Source organism: Ahaetulla prasina, chromosome 1 (genome assembly GCF_028640845.1).
Source record: "Ahaetulla prasina isolate Xishuangbanna chromosome 1, ASM2864084v1, whole genome shotgun sequence".
In the NCBI taxonomy this organism is placed as follows: Eukaryota; Metazoa; Chordata; class Lepidosauria; order Squamata; family Colubridae; genus Ahaetulla; species Ahaetulla prasina.
In genome coordinates, this window is record NC_080539.1 from 28,650,921 (window position 1) to 28,676,069 (window position 25,149).

Below are 25,149 nucleotides of genomic sequence, written 5' to 3' on the forward strand. Positions count from 1 at the left end.
AAAAAGGCTCTGATGATCATCCAGCTCAGCTGTGATCGTCAGAGCCTTTTTAAAAATCTTTTAAAAACATTTTTTACAACCTATTTCTACCATTCAGGCGGGAAAAGCGAGTGAGCCGGAAAGAAGCGGCAAGCGCGCAAGCAGGCGACCGAGCAATTCGGCGGGCATGGGTGGGGGGTGGGGGCAGGGATTTTTGCTACCGGTTCTCCGAACCACCCACCACCATTGCTACTGGATCATCTGATCCGGTCCAAACTGGGAGCATTTCATCCCTGCATCTACTGCTTAAGATGTGGTGAGAAAAACTAATGTAGGGAGTTTTGAAAAGGGGCTTCCACAAACTCACACAGAGAAGAGACTGAGCTACGAACATCTATCCACAAAAGCTAAGTTAGAAGATTCAGAAGCAATCTTCTGAAAATCTGAACACCTACATTAATAAGTAAGAAAAGATGGGCAAAGACACTGAATTGACTGACATTAGAGAGTCATTGGATTTTGTTGGAGCACAGCCTATGCTATCTCCTCTGGGTAGCACATTTTTCTTTGGAAAACAACAAAAAGGAACTCTGGGATAGTCTGGAAATTATTTTGGCTCTAAATATCTCATGGGGCAGTGTGATGATTCAGCAGTTAAGATGTTGGGCTTGTCAGCTAGCAAGCTGATAGCCCGGATTTGAGACTTGAGTGTTCCGTAATGAGTTTCTTTGTCTAGTTCCTGCCCACCTAGTAGTTCGAAAGCATGCAAATATGAGTTGATAAATAGATACCACTTTGGTGAAAAGGAAACAGTGTTCTGCAATGTCATGCTGGCCACATGACTGAGGAAACATCTTCAGACAGCACTGGCTGATGGTCTCAAAATGGAAATGAGCACTGCCCTCTAGAGTTGACAACAACTAGCAAAGATTACTTTCCTGTCCTGAATATCCAGTATGTAAAAGACAGAGGCTTAAAGACAGAAAATTCTTTTCAAATTGACATACTCCAGAAAAGCTGGACTTAAGTTTCCATTTAACCTGGACAGTATTTCCAAATGTAGGTGAATATAAAGGTTCCCCTCACATATATGTGCTAGTCGTTCCTGATTCTAGGGAGTGGTGCTTAGCTCTGTTTCAAAGCTGAAGAGCCAGCACTGTCCGAAGATGTCTCCGTGGTCATGTGGCTGACATGACTCAATGCCAAAGGCGCACGGAACGCTGTTACCTTCCCACCAAAGGTGGTCCCTATTTTTCTAGTTGCATTTTTTTTACGTGCTTTCGAACTGCTAGGTTGGCAGAAGCTGGGACAAGTAACGGGAGCTTAGCCTGTTACGCGGCACTAGGGGTTCGAACCACTGAATCTGCCGACCTTTCGATCGACAAGCTCAGCGTCTTAGGTCTTAGCCACTGAGTCACTGCGTTCCTGTGAGGGGAATATAACAGCAACAATAATAATTTATTAAATTTATATGCTCTATGATTCCTAGAGAATCTGGAAACTCCTTTTCTAAGAACTTGCCTCTGATGATACTCTCCAGTCAAGACAATCTGCTGATTTTAATTATATGTATAGTATAGCTATGCTGAAGATTGTCTCATTTAAACTGAAGGATGAACATTAATTTTTCAAAGGAGAGGAAAGGTTGTTTGGTTTTGTTCAACATCCTGTTAATTATCCCTGTATTTCTCTTATTAGCTGGTACAGGATCAATTCTTCCTTCTATTAGTTTTTCCCATGTCCTGGAATAGTCACCAGGTGATGTCACAGAGACAAACAGCAAAATGAATCTGACTACACGATGTTGATGATTGCAAACAAAGCCAGATTGAAAGGCAAATGCAAGGGAAAGACAGTGCCAATGAAACAGATAAAACCAGAAAGAGCAATTTTGGTTCAGTTTCAGATAAATGTCAGCCTTCCTTGATCTCAGCCTTATAATTTTCAGAACATAAATGCTGTCTCTCACCTCAAGATAGTAGAACATCATTTTCTCTAGTCCTCTGGTCAATCTGACCTGGAACATAATACTGACCGCTTTACAATCTCTGAACACAGAGGAACTCCAGAATGACATGATGAAATCTAATTATTTATAGTGCTATTTAACTAAATTAATGTCTGTAAAGACACAGAGGAGAACAGCAATTAGGGAAGGAGCAATATTTTGACAGAAGAGCCAGCTCACTTAGTGCCAATTATATTGTTGTAACTAATGAAGTGAAGGTAGGAGAATAGAAAGTTTTCATTCTGCTTCTGAATTCATTTCCTACTTGATGCAAAAACCAACACACTGATCGTTTTGAAGATTCTAATTATATCTGATATTTTATATATTTAATCAGCAGAACTTTCATATGAACCAAAGTAGGAGGAAATATTTATTGCCCAGCAAAGGAACACAACGTGCAACCACCAGGCTTTCAATTTTCAAGTACAACAGAAAATCTGGGTTGTAGGCCATTCAGCATGCAAGGAATTAATCAACAAGAGATTTTCTTCCATCTGCTGAGAATCATTATGTCGTCAACTTTCTGGAAAATCAGCAGGGAGAGGGCTTCTTCTTCTTGTTGTGACATATTCGTCATCGGACGTTGGCAATCAATGTTGGCAATCCTATTTTTATCAACAACCGCACGAAAAAGTGCTGTTGAGTTTTGTCCAAACTAGTCCCTTAGGTTTTGAAGCCATGACGTTATTCTTCTGCCTGGACCTCATTTGCCTTCAATCTTTCCTTGGAGGATTAATTGAAGTATGCCGCATTTTTCTGAGTGATGCATCGCATGTCCAAAATATTCTAACTTTTGCTTTTTTATGGTTTTGATGATTTCCCTTGGCTTTCCCAGGCAGCATATCACCTCCTCGCTTCTGATTTTGTCAACCCAACCTATATGTAACAGCTGCCTGTAAATCCACATTTCAAATGCTTCTAGCCTCTTCAAGTGGCTTTCTGTCAGAGACAAACTCTCTACTCCATAGAGCAGGATAGAAAAGATGTAGCATCTGACAAGCCTGATTTTCAATCTTAGACTTATGTCGTAACTGCAGAAGACCTTTTTCCTTTTGAAGAATAGGGAGAGGGCTCTTGACTTATTTCTTAGCCCCTTGCATTATGGGGCCATCAGTCTCTCTCCTCTAGCTTTTTCCACCTTGAGCAATTAACACATTTCCATGCTTCTCTCATGAGTTCATTGTTCAGCTGTCATAGAGTTCAATTAGTAAGTTGGCAATAGATACATAAGCAAATATCTTGATGGAAACACGGTCAGCCCTTGCTATAGCACAGTGATGGCTAACCCTTTTGCCATTGTGTGCCAAAAGTAGGGAGAGCATGGAGAGGTATCGCACGCGTGTACCCACACCCATAATTTAATGCGCCCTGCCCACCCATGCATGTGCATGTGACCCCCCCGCTTTTGACACGCGATGGCATGGTGGGCCCGGTAGGTCCATTTTTCACCCTCCCGGGCTCCAGAGCCTTTCTAGGAGCCTGGGGAGGGCAAAAATGGCCCTCCCCACCCCCCAGAGGCCCTCCAGAGGCTGGAAAAAGCCTGTTTCTCAACTTCCGGTGGGTCCGGAAGGCCCGAAAATCAGCTGGCCGGCATACACATGCCCACCGGGGCTGAGCTAGGGCAACGCTCGCATGCCCACCAATATGGCTACGTGTGCTACCTGTGGCACGCGTGCCATAGGTTTCCCATCACGGCTATAGCATGTAAAGTAACTTTAATAATCTGCTCACCAAAAACAGATTGTCTACAATTATCCAGGATACAGAAAGATGGCCATAAATTTTATTTCTATGGCTATAGGGTTTTATTGCATACTGTATGGTTAATTTCTGGGAGCTTATTGTGTATGTGCAGCCTTTGGCAGCTGATTAGTTAGTGCGTACTACTTATCCACCTTTTTTTTGAGGGCACAAGTTGGTATATGTGGAGATCTCTGCTACATTTATCCCCAGAACAGTTTTGTTTGCCAGGTTTGCCATGGCGAGAGTAGGAAGAAAAAAAAATAGTCTTAATGTTCAGATTTACAGAGTTGGAGAGGCATTCAGAGAACTGGGTACCAATTCCAATTGTTGTCCATCTCCATGATATACGCTCCTCATTCTGTCTCTGAAAAAAGGGAGAGGGAAGAATCTAAACTACTAATTAGTCGAAGATTTTTGGACCCCCTTTGCTGAGCTGAAGTTAGAATACTCTCACCACCAGAGAAGACAATGGAAGGGATTCTTTTGCAATTAGAAAGAGGCATTTGGCTCTCCCTGTTCCAAGAACTTCGCTACCATATTTTCCCCTTGAAGGGGAAGTGAAAATCCTGATTGAAACTGTGTCTTTTATGGGACAGGACCGCACAGGAAAAGGGAGCCTATCTAAAATATCTAAATGATCAGATACAATTAATGTATAGTTGCAAGAATTATTCCAGTGCCTTAAGTTTCTCCCATGTTCTTGCTGTTTGTTAAAAGCACGCAAATGGAATTTTTAAAGAGAGGGAGGGAGCACAAAGAACATTCAAGAACAAGAGGCTGAAAAGCTCAGTGCTTCTCTTCCCAGGTGATGTGACACTCCAGATGAAACAGAACCGAATCTTTGCTAAGTTCCTACTTTTCTCCAAAAATGATTTATCAGTGTATATCAATCCCCTGGACTGTCCCCACCACTCCTACCCGGTGGCTTCATGTTACAGAATACAGAATAACAGAGTTGGAAGGGACCTTGGAGGTCTTCTAGTCCAACCCCCTGCCTAGACAGGAAACCCTACACCACTTCAGACAAATGGTTATCCGACATCTTCTTAAAAACTTGCAGTGTTGGAGCATTTACAACCTCTGGAGCCAAGTTGTTCCACTGATTCATTGTTCTAACTGTCAGGAAATTTCTCCTTAGTTCTAGGTCGCTTCTCTCCTTGATTAGTTTCCACCCATTGCTTCTTGTTAAGAAGGTGGGTTTTTTCCTAGTTTCCCGCAGAACAAAATAAATATTGCCTAAACCAATCTCAGCATTCAGGAATTTTATTCTCAGCAGTGGCCTTGGAGGTTTATGTTTTATTTCAAGCTCTCAGCTCATAGCTTGAGGTACATGTAACTGTGCTGAGAAAATTCCCTGTAGGAATCTCAAAAAGCCAGAGGCACTAAAAAAAGAATCAACCAATACAGCCTGAGCCACCTGTGGCCACAGCTGAAAACAGGACTTTTCTTACATTCCCATTTATATACAATGTCACTATTTAGTATTATTGCTATTTCTTCTGTTTATTAACCTGTCATTTCTAATCCAGCAATACTTCACAATTCGTACTTCTTCCACAATAGCAGTTTACAAGGCAGGCCACTATTATTCCCCACTTCTCAGATGTAAGTGCACATGGAGGAAGAAGAGTTTACCAAAAGGTGTATCTCATTTCCTTTCCCACAAAATTATCATAGAAAGCCTATTTACAGACCCCTCGCATCCTAGACATAAACTGTCTCAACTCCTACCCTCAAAACAACGCTATCAAGCACTGCACACCAGAACAACTAGACACAAGAACAATTTTTTTTCCAAACACCATCATTCTGCTAAACAAATAATTCCCTCAACACTGTCAAACTAGTTACTAAGTCTGCATTACTATTAATCTTCTCATCATTCCTATCACCCATCTATCACCCAACCGCACTCAACGTGTAGTCCTCAATGGAACTACATCCACATGGAGGGAAGTATGCAGTGGAGTACCCCAAGGCTCTGTTTTAGGCCCAGTACTCTTCAACATCTTCATCAACAACTTGGACGAGGGGATAGATGGGGAACTCATCAAATTTGCAGAGGACACCAAGCTGGCAGGAATAGCCAACACTCCAGAACACTCCAGAAGATAGGCTCAAGTTACAGAAAGATCTTGCCAGACTTGAACATTGGGCGCTATCTAACAAAATGAAATTCAACAGTGAAAAAAGTAAGGTTCTACATTTAGGCCAAAAAAACAAAATGCACAGGTACCGTATATGTGGTACCTTGCTCAATAGTAGTACCTGTGAGAGGGATCTTGGAGTCCTAGTGGATAACCATTTAGATATGAGCCAGCAGTGTGCAGCAGCTGCTAAAAAAGCCAACACAGTTCTGGGCTGCATAAACAGAGGGATAGAATCAAGATCACATGAAGTGTTAGTGCCACTTTATAATGCCTTGGTAAGGCCACACTTGGAATATTGCATCCAGTTTTGGTCGCCACGATGTAAAAAAGATGTTGAGACTCTAGAAAGAGTGCAGAGAAGAGCAACAAAGATGATTAGGGGACTGGAGGCTAAAACATATGAAGAACGGTTGCAGGAACTGGGTATGTCTAGTTTAATAAAAAGAAGGACTAGGGGAGACATGATAGCAGTGTTCCAATATCTCAGGGGTTGCCACAAAGAAGAGGGAGTCGGGCTGTTCTCCAAAGCACCTGAGGGTAGAACAAGAAGCAATGGTGGAAACTAATCAAGGAAAGAAGCAACTTAGAACTAAGGAGAAATTTCCTGACAGAACAATCAATAAGTGGAACAACTTGCCTGCAGAAGTTGTGAATGCTCCAACACTGGAAATTTTTAAGAAAATGTTGGAAAGCCATCTGACTGAGATGGTGTTGGGTTTCCTGCCTGGGCAGGGGGTTGGACTAGAAGGCCTCCAAGGTCCCTTCCAACTCTGTTGTTATATTATATTATATCTCCTTCCACTTATGACAGTATGACTGTAACCTTGTTGCTGGGATCCTTACAATTTATATTAACTGTTTCCTAATATGATTTGATTGCTTATTAGTTCCCTATGACTATCATTAAGTGTTGTATTTTATGATTACTGATGAATGCATCTTTTCTTTTATGTACACTGAGAGCGTATGCACCAAGAAAAATTCCTTGTGTGTCCAATCACGCTTGGCCAATAAAGAATTCTATTCTATTCTATTCTATTCTATTCTATTCCATTCCATTCCATTCCATTCCCTAATTCACTGAAATATGTAATGTGATAGTTAAGAGCAGGGGTGAAATTCAGCAGGTTCTGACAGGTTCTGGAGAACTGGTAGCAGAAATTTTGAGTAGTTTGGAGAACTGGCAAATACTACCTCTGGCTGGCCCCAAAGTGGGGTGGGAATGGAGATTTTGCAATATCCTTCCCCCAGGAGTGGGGTGGGAATGGAGATTTTGCAGTATCCTTCCCCTGCCACTCCCACCAAGCCATGCCCACAGAACCGGTAGAGAAAAATTTTGAATTTCACCCCTGGAAGGAGCAGAACTCACTTTGCCATGAGGGAGAAGGCTTCAGAGCAGACGGCTGGACAAGGAACAAGTCTGATTACAATATGGCCGAGTGAGGAAGGGAAGTGAGCCTGGGTCACTTTCTCAAATACAGAGGTGAAGGTGTTGACATCAGCCATCTTGCTGCTGGGATCCCCTGCTCCTGTATCTAGGATGTTGCCCCCATGAAGGACAAGAATCAGGACATGTGTTCTGCAGTTGCGCAACTGACTTCCTTCCTGGAGGGGGAAAGAAAAAGAAACCAAATGATTTGAGGAGAAAGCAGTCTTGTTTTATGCTACATTTACTGCATGAGAAAAAGAGCAAAACTCGGATACTAGTATTATACTTTAATGTCATTGCACCTCGTACAATGAAATTAAATGCCATCTTCTGTGTTCATTATACATAAAAAATAAAACAAAAACACACAGCCTTCACCTTCTATACAATTGAATTGAAAACCCCTGATATTGCATTAATATTGCACTATACAATAGAATTCACTATAGGTATTGCTCTGGGATAGAAGCTGTTTTTCAGCCTATTTGTCCTTGTTTTTATTGTCCTTTGCCGCCTGCCAGATGGTAATAGTTCAAAAAAAGATGCCCAGGATGAGATGGATCTTTAAGAATGTTTTGAACTTTCTTAAGGCAGCGGGAGCTATAGAGCTCTTCCAAAGAGGGAGAAGGCAACCAATGATCTCAAATGCAAATTGATAAATGCAAGAAGCATAGTCAACAAATTACCTGAATTTATCCTCTTATTAAACAGTGGCACATTTGATATCATTTTTGTTTGCGAAACATGGCTGAATTCATCCCTTCCTGACTCCATTATCTCAAACAAAGAATATCAAGTCTATCGATCAGATCGGGAAAACCGAAGAGGTGGTGGAGTGGCTATCTTTTACAAAAAGACACTGAATCTAAAAAATATCCAAGTAGCACATAAACTCTCTCTTCCTGAAACCATAGTATGCGACCTATCCCTTGACACTACTCTTCGATTCTTACTATGCTACAGAGCCCCCGACTATGACATTACCCACGCAAATATGCTAACCTCAATGCTAACATGGACTACCTCTTGCCCATACCCTCTTATCTTCCTTGGTGACTTAAATCTACCTCTCATTAACTGGACAACCAATGAATGTTCAACTGACCCAATCCATACTACACTATACAACGCTGTTACAAACCTAGGTCTTGAACAACTTGTAACTAACAATACAAGACTCAACAACTGCCTTGACCTCATCTTCTGCAACAATCCAAACTCAATTTACGGTATACAAATTAAAGAACCTTTTTCAAACAGTGACCACTGCATGATTGATTTTCGTCTCAATATCGTCCATACTTAATTAGTCATAACACCAGAACTCCCAACTACAACTTCAAGAAAGCCAATTACGACCTTATAAACAACGATCTTTCACTTCTGAACTGGCAAAATCTGTTTGCAACCTGCATAACCGCTGATGACCTCTATAGAATCTTCCTACTTGAAATCAATAGAGTCATTAAATTATATGTACCACGAATGACTACCATGTCCAAGAAAAACAAACTACCCATATCAATAAAAAAGCTTCAATCAAAAAAAATCCTCTGGAAAAGAAACAAAAAAGGCTATGTTACAAACTTCAGAAACCGTTACAGAAACATATGCAACCAAATTAAAACTGAATGCACAAATTACCACACCAAGCAAGAAGAAAACCTTCTACGCACAAATTCCAATCGTGCCTTTTATAATTTTGTCAACAGTAAACTTAAAGATTCAAGATCCATCCCACCACTAAAAGATTCTAACAACAAAGAATGCAATGACGAAACAGTCAAAGCAAACCTCTTCAACATTTTCTTTGGCTCAGTTTTTGTTAACTCCGATAACACATATCCAACATTCCACAAACGAACCAGCAATGACTATGATGATTTAACTCATATAGATTTCACAGAAGACAACGTTGGTAAAGCTCTTCACAACTTAAAACCATCGCTTTCTATTGGACCTGATGGTCTATGTGCATATTTCTTAAAAAAACTTTCCATTAATATAGCTGAACCCCTAAGTATTATCTTTGATAAAGCTTTCACTACCAGTTCTCTTCCCAAACTTTGGTCACTAGCCACAGTCATCCCGCTCTTCAAAAAAGGAGACCCCAGCTTAGTCGAAAACTACAGACCGATCTCCCTTTGCTGCGTCACCTGCAAAGTCATGGAATCTATCATCAATCAATCCATTACCTCACACTTAGAAACTAACAACCTACTCTCCAACAAACAATTTGGTTTCAGGAAAAAGTTATCATGTAACTTACAACTTCTCCACTGCAAAAACATATGGACTTCAAATCTAGATCAAGGCAAATCAATAGATGCAATCTACATAGACTTCTGCAAAGCTTTTGACTCAGTAGTACACGATAAACTTCTCCTTAAACTAACATCCTATGGCATCTCAGGACCCCTCCACAAATGGATATCTGCTTTTCTGTCTAACAGACAACAAGTGGTCAAAATTGGCAATGCTTTATCAAATCCTGTTCCTGTCAAGAGTGGCGTTCCTCAAGGCAGCGTCCTTGGACCAACACTCTTTATTCTATACATTAATGATCTTTGTGACCATATCTCAAGTAATTGTGTTCTCTTTGCTGACGATGTCAAACTATTTAACACCACAGACAACACTTCTATCATTCAAAACGACCTTGACCATCTAACCGCTTGGTCTAAAATTGGCAGCTCCAAATTTCAACCAGCAAATGCTCAGTCTTACATATAGGAAAAAGAACTCTAAAACTAAGTACATACTAGATGGACATTACCTTACAGACGACCCCATCCGTTAAAGACCTTGGAGTTTTCATGTCAAATGATCTAAGTGCCAAAGCCCACTGCAACTACATAGCAAAAAAGCTCTAAGAGTTGTAAACCTAATTTTGTAGCTTCTTTTCCAAAACACCACACTACTAACCAGAGCATATAAAACATTTGCTAGACCAATTCTAGAATACAGCTCACCTGTTTGGAACCCTCACCACATCTCTGACATCAATACAATTGAACGTGTCCAGAAATATTTTACAAGAAGAGTTCTCCATTCCTCTGAAAACAACAAAATACCTTATCCCACCAGACTTGAAATCCTAGGCTTAGAAAACTTGGAACTCCGTCGCCTTGACAAGACCTAAGTTTAACTCACAGAATCATCTATTGTAATGTCCTTCCTGTCAAAGACTACTTCAGCTTTAATTGCAATAATACAAGGGCAACCAATAGATTTAAACTTAATGTAAACCGCTTTAATCTAGATTGCAGAAAATACGACTTCTGCAACAGAATCATCAGTGCTTGGAATACTTTACCTGACTCTGTGGTCTCTTCCCATAATCCTAACAGCTTTAACCAAAAACTTTCTACTATTGACCTCACCCCATTCCTAAGAGGACCATAAGGGGCGTGCATAAGCGCACAAACGTGCCTACCGTTCCTGTCCTATTGTTTTTCTTCTCTTCTTCCTATATATGTTTATATGTGTATATACTATATAATCTTTTTGTATGATGTTGTGACAAAATAAATAAATAAATAAATAAATGATCTTTTGGACAATTATGTTAACCCTTTGGAGTGCTGTCCCATCTGCCACTGTGCAACTGGCAAACCATACACAGGTGCAGTAAATTAAAATATTCTCTATGGTACGGCGGTAGAAAGTCATCATATATCAGGAATCAGTAGTCCTAGATCAATGGCCCCCAAAGTTTTGGGCACCAGAGACTGATTTCATGGAGAAAGATTTTCCGCAGACCGGAGGCTGTGTGGTCTTGTGTGCTGCCTGCATTCTGCAGATGGGGCTTCGCTTGTTTGTGTGGCCTGTTGCTGGTCCATGCACTGGGGGTTGGGGACCCCTGTCCTAAATTATCCACAGACTCTCACCCAAGAGAAAGTAGAGGGTGGAAAATACGATCACTGCAGAGAGTAATTTATTATTTTCTAGTGCATTTTGCCATATTAGAAAAAGCTCAAGTCTGCAGATTAAAAGATAAATTGAAACCATCATTAACATTTTTATTCTGTGCTTCTTAGAATCACATTTTTATGGGATGGATGATTATATCAGTATGATTGATTGATAAATAAATAAAATGTTTAAAATTAAAAATAGCAAAGCCGTGGATGTCTCTCTACTCTGCTTTCTCAATAACAGAATCAAATCCCAAAATATGGATGAAGGTTGCGATTTACAGTAGTTAGCTAAATAACAGCCCAGCAAAGGTAATTTTGGAGTCAAAGTCTGTTTTGACTGCTAAGAATCAAAAGATTTTCCCCCTGATGCATTATAACATCTGACATTTTGGAGCATATTTGTAGCAAAATCCTAAGAGTCACTTAAGTGAGATGGGAGGTACAAAAATATGATGATTAAAAGAAATATTCTAAAAATCTGAGTACTGTATTGCTATAGATCAGTGGTGTCCAACTTTAGCAACTGTAAGACCTGTGGATTTCAATTTACTAGAAACCCCCAGCCGATATTATGGGAGTTGAAGTCCACAAGTCTTAAAAGTTGCCCTAAGTCGAACACCCCTGCTGTAGATGCAGAAGCTGCCTGAAGCATGTTGCAGGTATCCAAGCATCACCTCAGTGTCCTCATGGATTTCAATGCTACCCTGTGCAGGATAGCGATGTTTCCTCAGAGAGGCTCTGTACAACTCCCCTGAAAGACAAAAGAAGAGGAATATTATCTTTTTGCTTTTAATATCCCAATTACTGACAGCTGTGAAACGGATTGCTGCGTTGTTGATATGAATCTTCAGCCAAGATCTAAACAGCCATGGTTTTGTAATTCTGACACCTCAGCCAGTGAATTGACTGTACTTCAAGGGCACCCATTTCCAGTCAACAGTAATTATTCTGTCTTATTGGGAGAAAATAAAGGGTTGGTTAGAAGAAATGACCCAACAACGCATTGACTTAAAACCGGAGTTGTTTCTTACTGGAGATTCTATCAGAGAAAATCAGTAAAGAAAATATCTGTTTGATTAGACATGTAATAATAGCAGCAAGAATTGTTTTTGCACAAAATTGGAAAGCAGAGAAAATACCCCTGTAAGGAGAAATCATTAGAACATTTTTAGATTGTGCAGAAATGAATAGATTAACCTTGATGATTAAAGAAAGAGAGGATTCAGAATATTTTAAGATATGGGATAAATTCTACCATTGGTTAGAAGAAAGGTATATATAAGCAATGGATAATTATGTAAGAAAATGGTATAATTAGAATAATGCAGTTGTGGAAAAATGGTAATGTTTTAAACTGAAGTGAAGAAAGAAGAAACAATAAAAAGATGGAGCCATGAAGAAAACACCGAGATGTCACACGGAAGGAATGACTGATGTACTAAATGTTTGTTAGTTTATAAAATAAAAAACTTTTTTAAAAAAAGTAATTATTCTGTCTTGTCCTCAACCGAGTTCTTGTAAAAACAACAACACTCCAACAACTGGAAAATGCTACTAGTTATTGAGTGGAAGATTTTCTTTGGCTATTCATGAGTGCCTACATTATGGAACAGTGTTTATTCATCCATTAAATATGTATCCTGTCTTTTCTCCAGGAGATCAAGGTAGTATGGATAGCGCTTCCTCACTTAATTTTATCCTCACTAGCCAAGAAGTAGGTTAGAAAGAATGACCAGCCAAAAGTCAAGCAATGAATTTAGCTAAATGCAGTCTGAACTTGGACTTCCCTTGCTTTGACTGTTTAACCACCTTTCTTCACAATCATCTGAAAGCATCAGTTGTCACCAGTTCAATTTACGACCAATTTATGACCTTACTTAGTTCATGTAGATGTTGAATAAAATAGAACAGAGAGTTGTGATCTGCGGCATCCCACAAAGGAAGGACCTAAGGAGCAACCTCTCCTCAACCAACATTGGTTGAGTCCCAAGGAAATAAAAGAACTATCATAAAATAGTACCCCTACCATAAAATGGTACCCCAACCTCTAGAACCAAAGGATATTATAGTTAACAGTATCTAAAGCTGCTGAGAAATCAAGGAGCACAAGGATGGATGCGCCATCTCCATCCTACCACAGATAATCTACAATCTTAACCAGGTCTGTCTCCATACTAAATTCCATCCTGAAACTGAACTCAGTACAGATAATCTGCTTTCTTCAGAGTTCACATCAACTGCATACCAAGTACAGTTTTCAACAACCTTCCCTGAAAGACAAAAGAAGAGGAATATTATCTTTTGCTTTTAATATCCCAATTACTGACAGCTGTGAACCGGATTGCTGCGTTGTTGATATGAATCTTCAGCCAAGATCTAAACAGCCATGGTTTTGTAATTCTGACACCTCAGCCAGTGAATTGACTGTACTTCAAGGGCACCCATTTCCAGTCAACAGTAATTATTCTGTCTTATTGGGAGAAAATAAAGGGTTGGTTAGAAGAAATGACCCAACAACGCATTGACTTAAAACCGGAGTTGTTTCTTACTGGAGATTCTATCAGAGAAATCAGTAAAGAAAATATCTGTTTGATTAGACATGTAATAATAGCAGCAAGAATTGTTTTTGCACAAAATTGGAAAGCAGAGAAAATACCCCTGTAAGGAGAAATCATTAGAACATTTTTAGATTGTGCAGAAATGAATAGATTAACCTTGATGATTAAAGAAAGAGAGGATTCAGAATATTTTAAGATATGGGATAAATTCTACCATTGGTTAGAAGAAAGGTATATATAAGCAATGGATAATTATGTAAGAAAATGGTATAATTAGAATAATGCAGTTGTGGAAAAATGGTAATGTTTTAAACTGAAGTGAAGAAAGAAGAAACAATAAAAAGATGGAGCCATGAAGAAAACACTGAGATGTCACACGGAAGGAATGACTGATGTACTAAATGTTTGTTAGTTTATAAAATAAAAAACTTTTTTTAAAAAAGTAATTATTCTGTCTTGTCCTCAACCGAGTTCTTGTAAAAACAACAACACTCCAACAACTGGAAAATGCTACTAGTTATTGAGTGGAAGATTTTCTTTGGCTATTCATGAGTGCCTACATTATGGAACAGTGTTTATTCATCCATTAAATATGTATCCTGTCTTTTCTCCAGGAGATCAAGGTAGTATGGATAGCGCTTCCTCACTTAATTTTATCCTCACTAGCCAAGAAGTAGGTTAGAAAGAATGACCAGCCAAAAGTCAAGCAATGAATTTAGCTAAATGCAGTCTGAACTTGGACTTCCATTATTTTGGTCGTCGCCTGGGCGCTGTGCCCGTGACACCGGGCATTGATTTATAACTGCAGCAGCCTGGTGGTGAACAGGGCACGGAGAAGAATTGAGGAGGAGAAGGAAGGGAATATCGGTAAACGTGAGTGGAGTGCCCGGAGTGCGGGGGTTTTCTCCCCTGCGGTTGGAAGGAGCACGAGTTATTCTGGAGAGAGGAGAACTTAAAATAAGAAGATTACCGGTTTTGTGGAGCTCTGGAGAGAAGAGGTGATGGAGAAATTTAGGAGGGAAGGTTTGAGGCCCCCCCTCCTTCTGGGGAACAGTGGTGGCGTCCAGCTTCCGCCTTCACTATGAGAATTTTGATGACATCACTTCCCTTCGGCTTCCTGGTTGACTAACTGTACTCTGGACTCGTTGCTCCTGTGAGTGCCCCCTGGTGGATCCGGAGGAAATTACAAGGATACTGTGCCTGCCTGAGGATTTTGTATTTTTTTTCCTTAATGGCAAAGGTCAGAGACCAACTGCTGGAGAGATGGAGAGAATTTTGGAAAAGTTATCTAATATGGACAAGAAATTGGATGAAATAAGAGCAGAAATTGTGACTATCCAAAAGGATTTAAAGGATACTCAACAAGTTTCAGCAGAAAACAAGCAGAAAGTGGAAGGTTTGGAGGGTGAGATGCGGGCAGTGCAGAAAAGAGAGGAGACGACAGGCAATGCTGTGCTTGGACTACAGATGGATAAAATGTCTTATTTCCTTAGGTTTCAAAATTTGGAAGAAGTGGACCAAGAAGACTTGAGAGATGTTGTGACTAAATTGTTGGGAGAATTTCTTGGGAGAGGTGTTGATTTCATGAATTGGGATGTGGATCGAGTTTATAGAGTTAATTCGCAATATGCACGCATGCAGTTCCCAGAGAGGTTCATGTCAAATTTGTGAGAAGAGAGACGAGATGAAATTCTTAGAAAACATAGGAGTGGGGCACTGATTTACAGGGGCAGGGAGATAGCCATTCTGAGGCAGATTCCCAGACAGGTACGTGAAAAAGAAAGAAATATTATTTTTGTCAAGCAAATTGTACCAGAAGGAGTGGGCTTCAGATGGCTGATGCCAGAGGATTGATGATTTTCCGGGAGGGCATTACGAAAAAATCAGTACAATTGCGGAGGCTACGGCCTATGTGGAGGAACACAAAGCCTTCCTGGAATCAGATGACCCAGGAATTGAAGAAGGGAGGTTATAGATCATGGGGCTGAGCGGCTGCCGCTGTTGCGGCCCTGGAGTTGGGTCAGGCTGAACCCAGAGTTCTGAGATCCAAAACTAGGAAGTGATAAAGATATTTGGGATTGTGTTGGTTTTCCTTATTCTCTTTTGTACGATATTCTGTTTATTCTTGACTCTTCTTTATTACGTATTTAAAATTTGCAAACTTAGCTACTTCGTGTCACCTGCTTGCCTTATGGCTGTTGTATGTGTTAAAAAATTTGAGTAAAATTCTTATTTTAGATAAGAAAAATGAAAATTTACCATACCTGATATGTATTTGTATAAACCTTTTTTGACTAATAAAAACTTTTTGAATAAAAAAAAAAAAAAAAAAAAAAATTGGACTTGGAAGAAATTAAAAATAAGATAAGAAAAAGAAAACGAACAAAAATAATTTTTTAACAACAAAAGGATTTAATTGAAGAAGAGGTAGTAATTATCTTTGTGGATTTACAACTGATTTAACAACGTATCTTTTCTTTTATGTACACTGAGAACATATGCACCAAGACAAATTCCTTGTGTGTCCAATCACACTTGGCCAATAAAAATTCTATTCTATTCTATTCAATATTTTGTTGCCAGGGGATTTGTGAATTGGAGAGAGACACCTTGTGGTGAAAAGAAAGCATTGCATTAAGTTTACTTAGACCACCCTGGTAGACTACTGGAGGAGTATTTGTTTAAACAGCTGGAGCACGACTTCAAAAAGAAGTGGAAAGAATAAAGACTCAAACTGCAATGATTTAAGTGAACATTTGAATTGGACACTATTTGGAAAGAAAAAAGAAAAAAGAGATATTATATGGACTTGAATTTGAACTATATATAACTAAAATAATACATTCAAAAATCCTTTCTCTTTAAATTGATAACATGGAGAATTGGGAGTATGAGTATGAGGAACTAAGGGAGATGTTTCAAAAGGTACGAGAAGCATTTAAGGGAAATAAAGAAGCAGAGGACTGGTTAGAATGTAAAAAAAAGGAAAGAGAAAATATGAATGAGAAGTAAGAGAAGCAGGAAGACAATGCTGAAAAGGAAATAATTGAAATTAAAAATATAGATGATTACACTGGGATTTATTTATTTTTTATTTATTTATTAAATTTTTATACCGCCCTTCTCCTGAAGGACTCAGGGCGGTGTACAGCCAAAGATAAAACACAATACATATACAATTAAAACCAACAATTAAAACCTAGCAAATTTCAAAAGGCTGATAATTAAAAGTTTAAATTTAAAATTATAAAAAATTTAAAAAACCCAATAAAAACCCCAATTTAAGATTATAACTATAAAAACCATTATGCCAGTCCCGCTTGAATAAATAAATATGTTTTTAGCTCACGACGGAAAGTCCGAAGATCAGGCACTTGACGTAGGCCTGGGGGAAGTTCATTCCAGAGCCTCGATGCTCCAACAGAGAAGGCCCTACTCCTGGGGGCCACCAGCCGACACTGTTTGGCGGACGGCACCCTGAGGAGACCTTCTCTGTGAGAGCGTACGGGTCGGTGGGAGGCATAGGGTAACAGCAGGCGGTCTCGTAAGTACCCGGGTCCTAAGCCATGGAGCGCTTTGAAGGTGGTAACCAAAATCTTGAAGCACACCCGAAAGACCACAGGAAGCCAGTGCAGACTACGCAGCAGTGGTGTTACATGGGAGCCGCGAGCGGCTCCCGTTACTACTCGCGCAGCCGCATTCTGGACCAACTGTGGCCTCCGGGTGCACCTCAAGGGCAGCCCCATGTAGAGAGCATTGCAGTAATCCGACCGAGACGTGACCAGAGCGTGAGTGACTGTGCATAAGGCATCCCAGTCAAGGAAGGCGAACCAAGCGAACTTGGTAGAAAGCCCTCCTGGAGACGGCCGCCAGATGTTCATCAAAGGACAGACGTCCATCCAGGAGGACACCCAAGTTGCGAACCACCTCCTTTGGGGCCACTAACTCGCCCCCAACAATCAGCTGCGGCTGCAGCCGACTGTACCGGGGTGCCGGCATCCACAGCCACTCCGTCTTGGAGGGATTGAGCCTGAGTCTGTTTCTCCCCATCCAGACCCGTACGGCTTCCAGGCACCGGGACAGCACTTCGACCGCTTCGTTGGGGTGGTCCGGGGTGGAGAAGTACAGCTGAGTATCATCAGCGTACAGATGATAACTCACCCCGAAACCACTGATGACCTCACCCAGCGGCTTCATATAGATGTTGAACAGGGTAGGCGAGAGAATCGACCCCTGAGGCACCAGGGATTGACAGTGTTAGAATAAAAATGGATGGGGGGAGTATTTCTCAAAAAAAGAAGAGAAGAGAAGGTAATGGGAAAAAATTGAGGGGGAAAATTAAAAGTAAAAATTAAAGAAAGGAGGCAGAAAGGGAGATACAAGAAAAAGAAAAAGGAGATATGAGAATGGGAGAAAGAGAGGAAAATATTAAGAAATGGAATTGTGGAGAGACTAAAAGAAAATGGTTAAAAGGGGATAGTAGAAAGGAAATTAAAACATTAATATGTTGATTTAAGAGAAGGATATTGGTAGTAGAAATTGTATGTAAGAATTTAGAAGAAATATATAGATTTTTGTAAAAGGGATGTAAGTAAGGATGAAATGAAATGTATGTAAGAAGCAAAAAAGAAGAAATATACTCTTTAACGTAAAATAGATCAGTAGATGCAGTGTGAAAGATAGAATGGGTTATACGTTTTGCTGCCTGAAGATGTGTAGATTAGAGAGAAACAATAATGATGGTAAAGAAGTGTGTTTTAAAGATTGAAAAGAACAAAGGAGTTAATTGAAATTAAGATACAAAATTGAAATGTTAGTAAATGGTAAGAAGTAAAAAAAGAAGAAATATACTGTTTAAGGTAAAATAGACCAGAAGATGAAATGTGACAGATAGAATGGTTTATAGGTGAAAAGTGAGATATAAAATTGAAATGCTAATGAAAGAAAAATAATCATTGAAGTGGGAATAAGAGTTGGAAGGTTAACTTAGCTAAAAGGTTTTAAGGTAAAAATGGAATAAGTTGAAATACATTGTTAATAATTTAAAAATATGAGGGGAATTTTGAGAAATACGTTCAATAAATGGAGGAAAAGTCAGGGTTGCCTGGACACCATAGTGAAAAATATTGAACTGAAAATGAATACAGCAATAGAGAGAGATGGAAGAAGGAGTAGGGGGATGGAAGGAAGGGAGAAGGAGAGAGAGGAATAGAAGAAAGGGAAGAGGGGAGGAAGAAAGGGAGGGGAAATAAGAGTAGGAGAGAAGTTTAGATAGGGAGGAAGAAAGGAGGAGGGGGAGAAAGGAAGGGGAAGTAGAGAAGGAGTAGGAAAGGAGGGAAGAAGAAAGTAGGAAGGCTAAAAGAAGGGAGGGAGAGAAAAGAAAAAAAAAGAGAAGAAAGATTGCTGTAAAACAAAAAAGATGAAATGGAAGAAAAGCAACCCCGAACGTGTGTAAATGTATTAGGATAAAGAATGAATTACTAAAAAATAAAAGAGAATATATATGAGTAAAAATGGAGAAATTAGAACTTGAGGGCAAAGGTTGACTCAGCCTTCCATCCTTTATAAGGTAGGTAAAATGAGGACCCAGATTGTTGGGGGCAATAAGTTGACTTTGTATATAAATATACAAATAGGATGAAGACTATTGCTAACATAGTGTAAGCCGCCCTGAGTCTTCGGAGAAGGGCGGGATATAAATGCAAATTTAAAAAAAATGAAGATGTTGTCTATATAAATAAGCATAGAAATATTAAGTTATGATTAAACAATATGGAAAAAGAATATTTTGGCAGAAATTGTAACTAAGTAAAATATATTTGGATAGGATAAGTTGTCTAAGGTAGGATATGGCAAATACTCTTTTATAAAATATGTGGGGGTGGGGGTGGAGGAAAAAACATCAATAAAATTTGATTAAAAAAAAAAAAGGAGTCACTGGTTCAAACGCATCCAAAATCACACCACAAGGCTGGGCTTTAGCTTCCCTGGCCAGATCTGCCCGTTGGAGTTGATCTCTTTATTCACCAAGCCATAACAAGTCTGAAGATGTTTTTGCCACTTCTATCCCTCCCTACCCAGAAGAGACTGGGTCACTCTGAATAGGGCTTTTGTTCTGATCCCCTAGGCCAGTGATGGCTAATCTTTTTGCCGTCGTGTGCCAAAAGCAGGGGGAACAAGTGTGTGTGTGTGTGTGTGTGTGTATGTGTGACACATATGCGTGACATCCATGAGGAAGGCAAAAATAGCCTCCCCCCCAGGCCCGTCGGAGGCTGGAAATGGCCCATTTCCAAACTTTCGGTGGGACCAGAAGGCCCGTTTTTTGCCCTCCCCAGACTCCAGAGCCTTTCTAGGTGCCTGGGGAGGGTGAAAATGGCCTTCCCCCCACCAGAGGCCCTCCTGAGGCCGGAAACAGCCCATTTCCTGATTTCTGGTGGGCCCGGAAGGCATGAAAATCAGCTGGAGCTGAGCTAGGGCAATGCTCATGTGCCCACAGATATGCTAAATCAAACAAAAGATTAGTTTTTTTAAAAAAAGAAAGCAGATGATGTCATTTTTTAGAATCGGTCTACCAATATGACAAATGTGAGAGATAAACTCAAATTGTCCCAGGCACAGATGGCAGTGTAATCAAAGAAAGCCATTGAAAGGGCTAGTACATTGTAGGGTGGGGAGCAGGAGTGTAAAGAAAACAGAGAAATTTCATTACCTGCTGAAATGAAGCTGATTATATGGCAAATTATGTTTTTCTATTTGCAAGAAAAGCTTTAATGAGGAAAAATTATAACCGAGGCTTAGCAGGACTCAAAAGAACTTCTCAGGTAAGGTTTCAGATTTTTACCAGTTTTCCCTGGCAATCTTATTTATACTGCTATTACTGCAATTCATGCTAATTACATCATTAAGCAAACTATGGGAACAAAGGAGGTAAAAATCAAATCTTGCACAGAAGGTGACATTCAGCATACATAATGGCTCACTATTCAAACAGCAAGGGGGTGGGTGGGTGTTGATTGGTTGTATAATTTAACAATATAGATTTGAGAAAAATCTGCACGAAAATTGGACATATTTTGAAACAAGTTAGAAACAGCAAGATGATAGAAAATCCTACCCACCAGGAACTCTCCTATCTATATTTACCACTGAGAATCTTATGACATTTTGAAATCTAACCCACATACCATGATCACAACATTCATGGATCTAGAAAAGCTTATGATGTATCAAATTTGTTACTCTTTAAAATGGCATAAGACTTCTGTTTTACTCCTACCTCTCCTAAAATTGCTTTGCAATTCTTTGACTTTCCAGATGGGTTCTACAGTATGAAAGTTTGAAGGGGAAAAAAAGGCACCAAAGGTTTTGAAAAGCAAAGCGTAGGGTAGGGGTAGGGACTCTTGAAGGGGTACGGGGTAGGGTTCCCCATAGGGGAACATCCGTGTTCGTCTTAAGTCCCTATCCCAGAGGTGGGTTTCAGCAGGTTCTGACCAGTTCTGGAGAACCGGTAGCGGAAATTTTGAGTAATTCGGAGAACCTGTAGTAAAAATTCTGACTGGCCCCGCCCCCATCTATTCGCTGCCTCCCAAGTCCCAGCTGATTGGGAGGGAATGCGGATTTTGCAGTATCCTTCCCGTGCCACACCCACCAAGCCACGCCCACCAAGCCATGCCACGCCCACCAAACCACACCCATAGAACCGGTAGTAAAAAAATGTGAAACCCACCACTACCCTATCCCCATTTTCAGTATATTTTAAAGGGCTTTTTAAAAAAATAAATACTGATGTTATGAACTCCAAATGAAGATTGAGCTGTAGAGATCCTTTAAAACTGACTTGTTTGAAAAGTACATATTAATACTAATACTGCCGAGTTCTTCATCAAGTAGGGGAAAGATCTCACTCGTTTTTGCAATATAGAAGAATCTGCTTGGTTAATCTAACCTTCATGAATATAGTTTTTTTTTAAAAACGGCCATACACAGCCATAGGTCTACATCCTCTTTTGACCAAGTAGCTAGCTAACAACCCTCAGAGAAACTCACAAGCAGGATATGAGAGCAATAACTTCTTCCAGTGTTCTTTGCTAAAATATGTATCTGATACTAGATCATGACTGGCAGCTACTGAGAGCTCTTTCTTCTATGAATAGAAAGGACTTTCGAGTAGGTGGCTATTACCACATATTGTGCAGTGAATTACATAGACTGCACACTGTATGAAAAAGTTCCTTTTTTCTTATATCCTTCATTCAGGTTCACTACATAAATTCTTTTATTAATACTTAGTGTTCCGGCCAATCAAGATGGAACACTTAGTCCAAGGTACAACTACTCTAAACAGAGAGTTAAGTTTGTCCTAAGGTCCAATCGCAACTTTTTTTGGCTCGTCAGCTCCTTATCTCATTTCTGTCAAAAAAGAGCTAAGCCTTACATTGACTTCCTGAAAGAATCGAAACAATCAGATGAGCACTAGCATGCATACTACAATATGAAACCAATGTGATTAGTTCTGGATCGAATGTGTTCACTTGTCTTTAGCCTGTCCAAAAGACCAGATGATTAAATCACAGGGGCATTTAAAAAAAAGGGATTATATATCCTGAATCAGAACGTGGAGATCCAAATTAATATTACAGGGTGAAATTAGATACTCCAACTTCTAATGCAACTATAGATGACCAAGCATTCCGTTACTAACATTACCAGAAAAGATCTCTGATATGGAGAAGAAGTGTAAGATGCCCACTTGGCTATAAAAGATGAATGAATGAATGAATGAATGAATGAATGAATGAATGAATGAATGAATGAATGAATGAACTAAGCTGCTGAAAGGTAGCATACTTCCATTATTGAAGAGGCTGACAATGCCACAGGCAACAAAATTGTTCTATGGGTTTCTGCCTCAATAAAATCCTCCAGTTATTTGGATGAATTTTAATTGAGTAAAAGCAAGGGGATCCATGGAAGAAAAGGTAAACAGCCATTCACTCTCTGATTAAACAAGACTAATCTGTGCTACAATGGAACAAATGACTGAACCAATGCCCAACATGAAAAACTGTTCAGACTCTGATGCATTTCCCTATTTTACATTATCTGGAAGGAACAATTTAGCACTGGCTATGAATATTTACTGAAAAAGAAGATTCAAACTGGGAAGCTCCTACCTACTATGAATGCCATAAAGCCCCATAGAAGTTATTCTTAATTGGTTGTATGTTTTGATCACTATGGGGAATCTTGTTTGGAACTTTTAGAAAACAAGACTGTATATATTAGATTATATACTTAATTTGATGAGTCAAATTTATGAGTCCTTCGGGAGAAGGTATAAAAGTTTAATTATAAATAAATAAAATAAATTTCATATTTTTTCCTATTATTAAATAAACAGACAAATTTTAACAATTATATAAGAACTGTATGATACAAATATAAGATTTATTATAGGAGTGCGTAAAAGATGTATATTCCTTCCTGTTGTGTCTCGCCCTCTTCCCCTGCCACAGCCGGGCCCCTCTTATCTCCTGCCAGACGCTGATAGTTCAGAAGAATGTCCTGGCATGCCTCCAGGCCCCAGCCCTGGCACCATGCCCGGACAGGCCGAGCAAGACGAAGGGCCTGACGTGCCTTCAGCTCCCAGTCCTGGCACCATGCCCAGGCAAACGGATCAACTAAACCCCTCCCCCACAGCATGTGAGCCTGAAGAATGTGAGGCCAGTCATGAGCTAGAATTGCCAACAGCTGGAGGCTGGAGAGATCCTCGCTTCCGGAGAGTTGAGAGGCGATGTCAGCAAAAGGAAGGGAGGGGCAGGCCTGGATAAGTGCTGTGTCATGGAGCCACACCCCATGGCCTATATAAAGGATCTGCTTTCTGGCATTCTCTGAGTCAGGCAAAGTCTAACTTGGATTGCTGAAGTCACTTCCTGGTCTCCTGCCTGCCTTGAGAACTCTGATAGGACTTTGGCAGAGCTGCAGAGGCACGCTTGATACGGACTTCCCCGACCCGGCCGTCAGCGGAGGAGTGGGACACGACACTTCCTATATTCATTTTTTAAATGAATACTTAAAAAAAATACAGTATGCATCTGTTCAGATTTTTGTTTCCAATTGGGAGCTCAATCCCAATTGAGACTACTATATGCAGAGGCGATGGGGCAATGTGTGCTGCATAAAAAAATTATGTTGTGTAGTTCAGCTCTGCAGTCCTTAAAGAAAGAAGTGGTCTGGAGCCCTGCATATACTTATTCTAAAGGTTCCCCTCGCACATATGTGCTAATCGTTCCCGACCCTAGGGGGAGGTGCTCCGTTTCAAAGCCAAAGAGCCAGTGTGTTGTGTCTGCACCCCCCCAAGCCGGGCCCCCTGCCAGAAAGTGACTCGGAAAGTGAGGGGGAAGGGCCATCAGGACTTACCTCTGGAGCACCGGCTTCCCTGGCTCAGTTCCAGGACCCAGAGGCAGGCCAGGTGGAGGAGATAACGAGGCCTCCATCCCCTGACTCTTCCCCCCCAGGCCATACCTCCAGACCCGGCTGGTGGCAATCAGGCCTGGCTGGACCCTAGGTTTCGTAGGCAGGAGAGGCGGGAACAATAGAAGCAGGGGTGGGGCAGGCCTAGGAAGTGCTGAGTCATGGAACCACACCCCACAAGATATAAAAGCAGCAAGGGCTGCTATACCACTTCGTGGTGAGCAAATCAACTGCTTAGAGGGAGAATTAGCGCTGAAGTCCTGTTTGTCCATGGTTTCCTGGCTGACTCATTGGCATCAAGAGAGATAACAGAGACACTTGGCAGACGCTCGCTAGTTTGCTGCCAGAGCTGATAGTTGCCGGCTAATTAAGTCATCGCTCGTGTCTCCTGGACTGTGGAGGGGGACAGAACACAGCGCTGTCCAAAGACGTCTCCATGGTCATGTGGCCGGCATGACTAAATGCCAAAGGCGCACGGAACGCTGTTACTTTCCCGCTACTTGCATTTTTTACGTGCTTTTGAACTGCTAGATGGGCAGAAGCTGGGACAAGTAACAGAAGCTCACCCCGTTACGCGACACTAGGGATTCAAACCACTGAACTGCCAACCTTTCGATCGACAAGCTCAGTGTCTTAGCCACTGAGCCTACTCTACTCCGTTGTTATTTCCTAATTCTCTCATTCTGTGTGCAAGACAACAGCTACTGGGGAATAAGAGATACCTGGCACTGTAGGACTCAGCTTCATGGAAATACTGGACTCTAAAAGGTATTTTCATTATTCTGGTTCAGAAATCTCTAATTAAAGGAATTCTTGACTCACAATGTTTCATAGCAAAAATAACTCACAAACTGAAGATATATATTTGAAAGGCTAGTTTTAGTAG

The 25,149-nt window shown here is 40.5% G+C and overlaps 1 protein-coding gene across 1 annotated transcript in view; it reads right to left on the reverse strand.

Moving 5' to 3' along the window:
* The window catches only part of PITPNM3 (PITPNM family member 3), a 188,635-nt gene that overhangs the window by 55,733 nt on the left and 107,753 nt on the right, over window positions 1-25,149 (reverse strand). The window contains exons 5-6 of the mRNA XM_058164597.1: window positions 11,907-11,983; window positions 7,253-7,488 (exon numbers count right to left, since the gene is read on the reverse strand). Coding sequence (XP_058020580.1) covers window positions 7,253-7,488; window positions 11,907-11,983 — 313 coding nt within the window. The remainder of the gene's footprint in view (window positions 1-7,252; window positions 7,489-11,906; window positions 11,984-25,149) is intronic.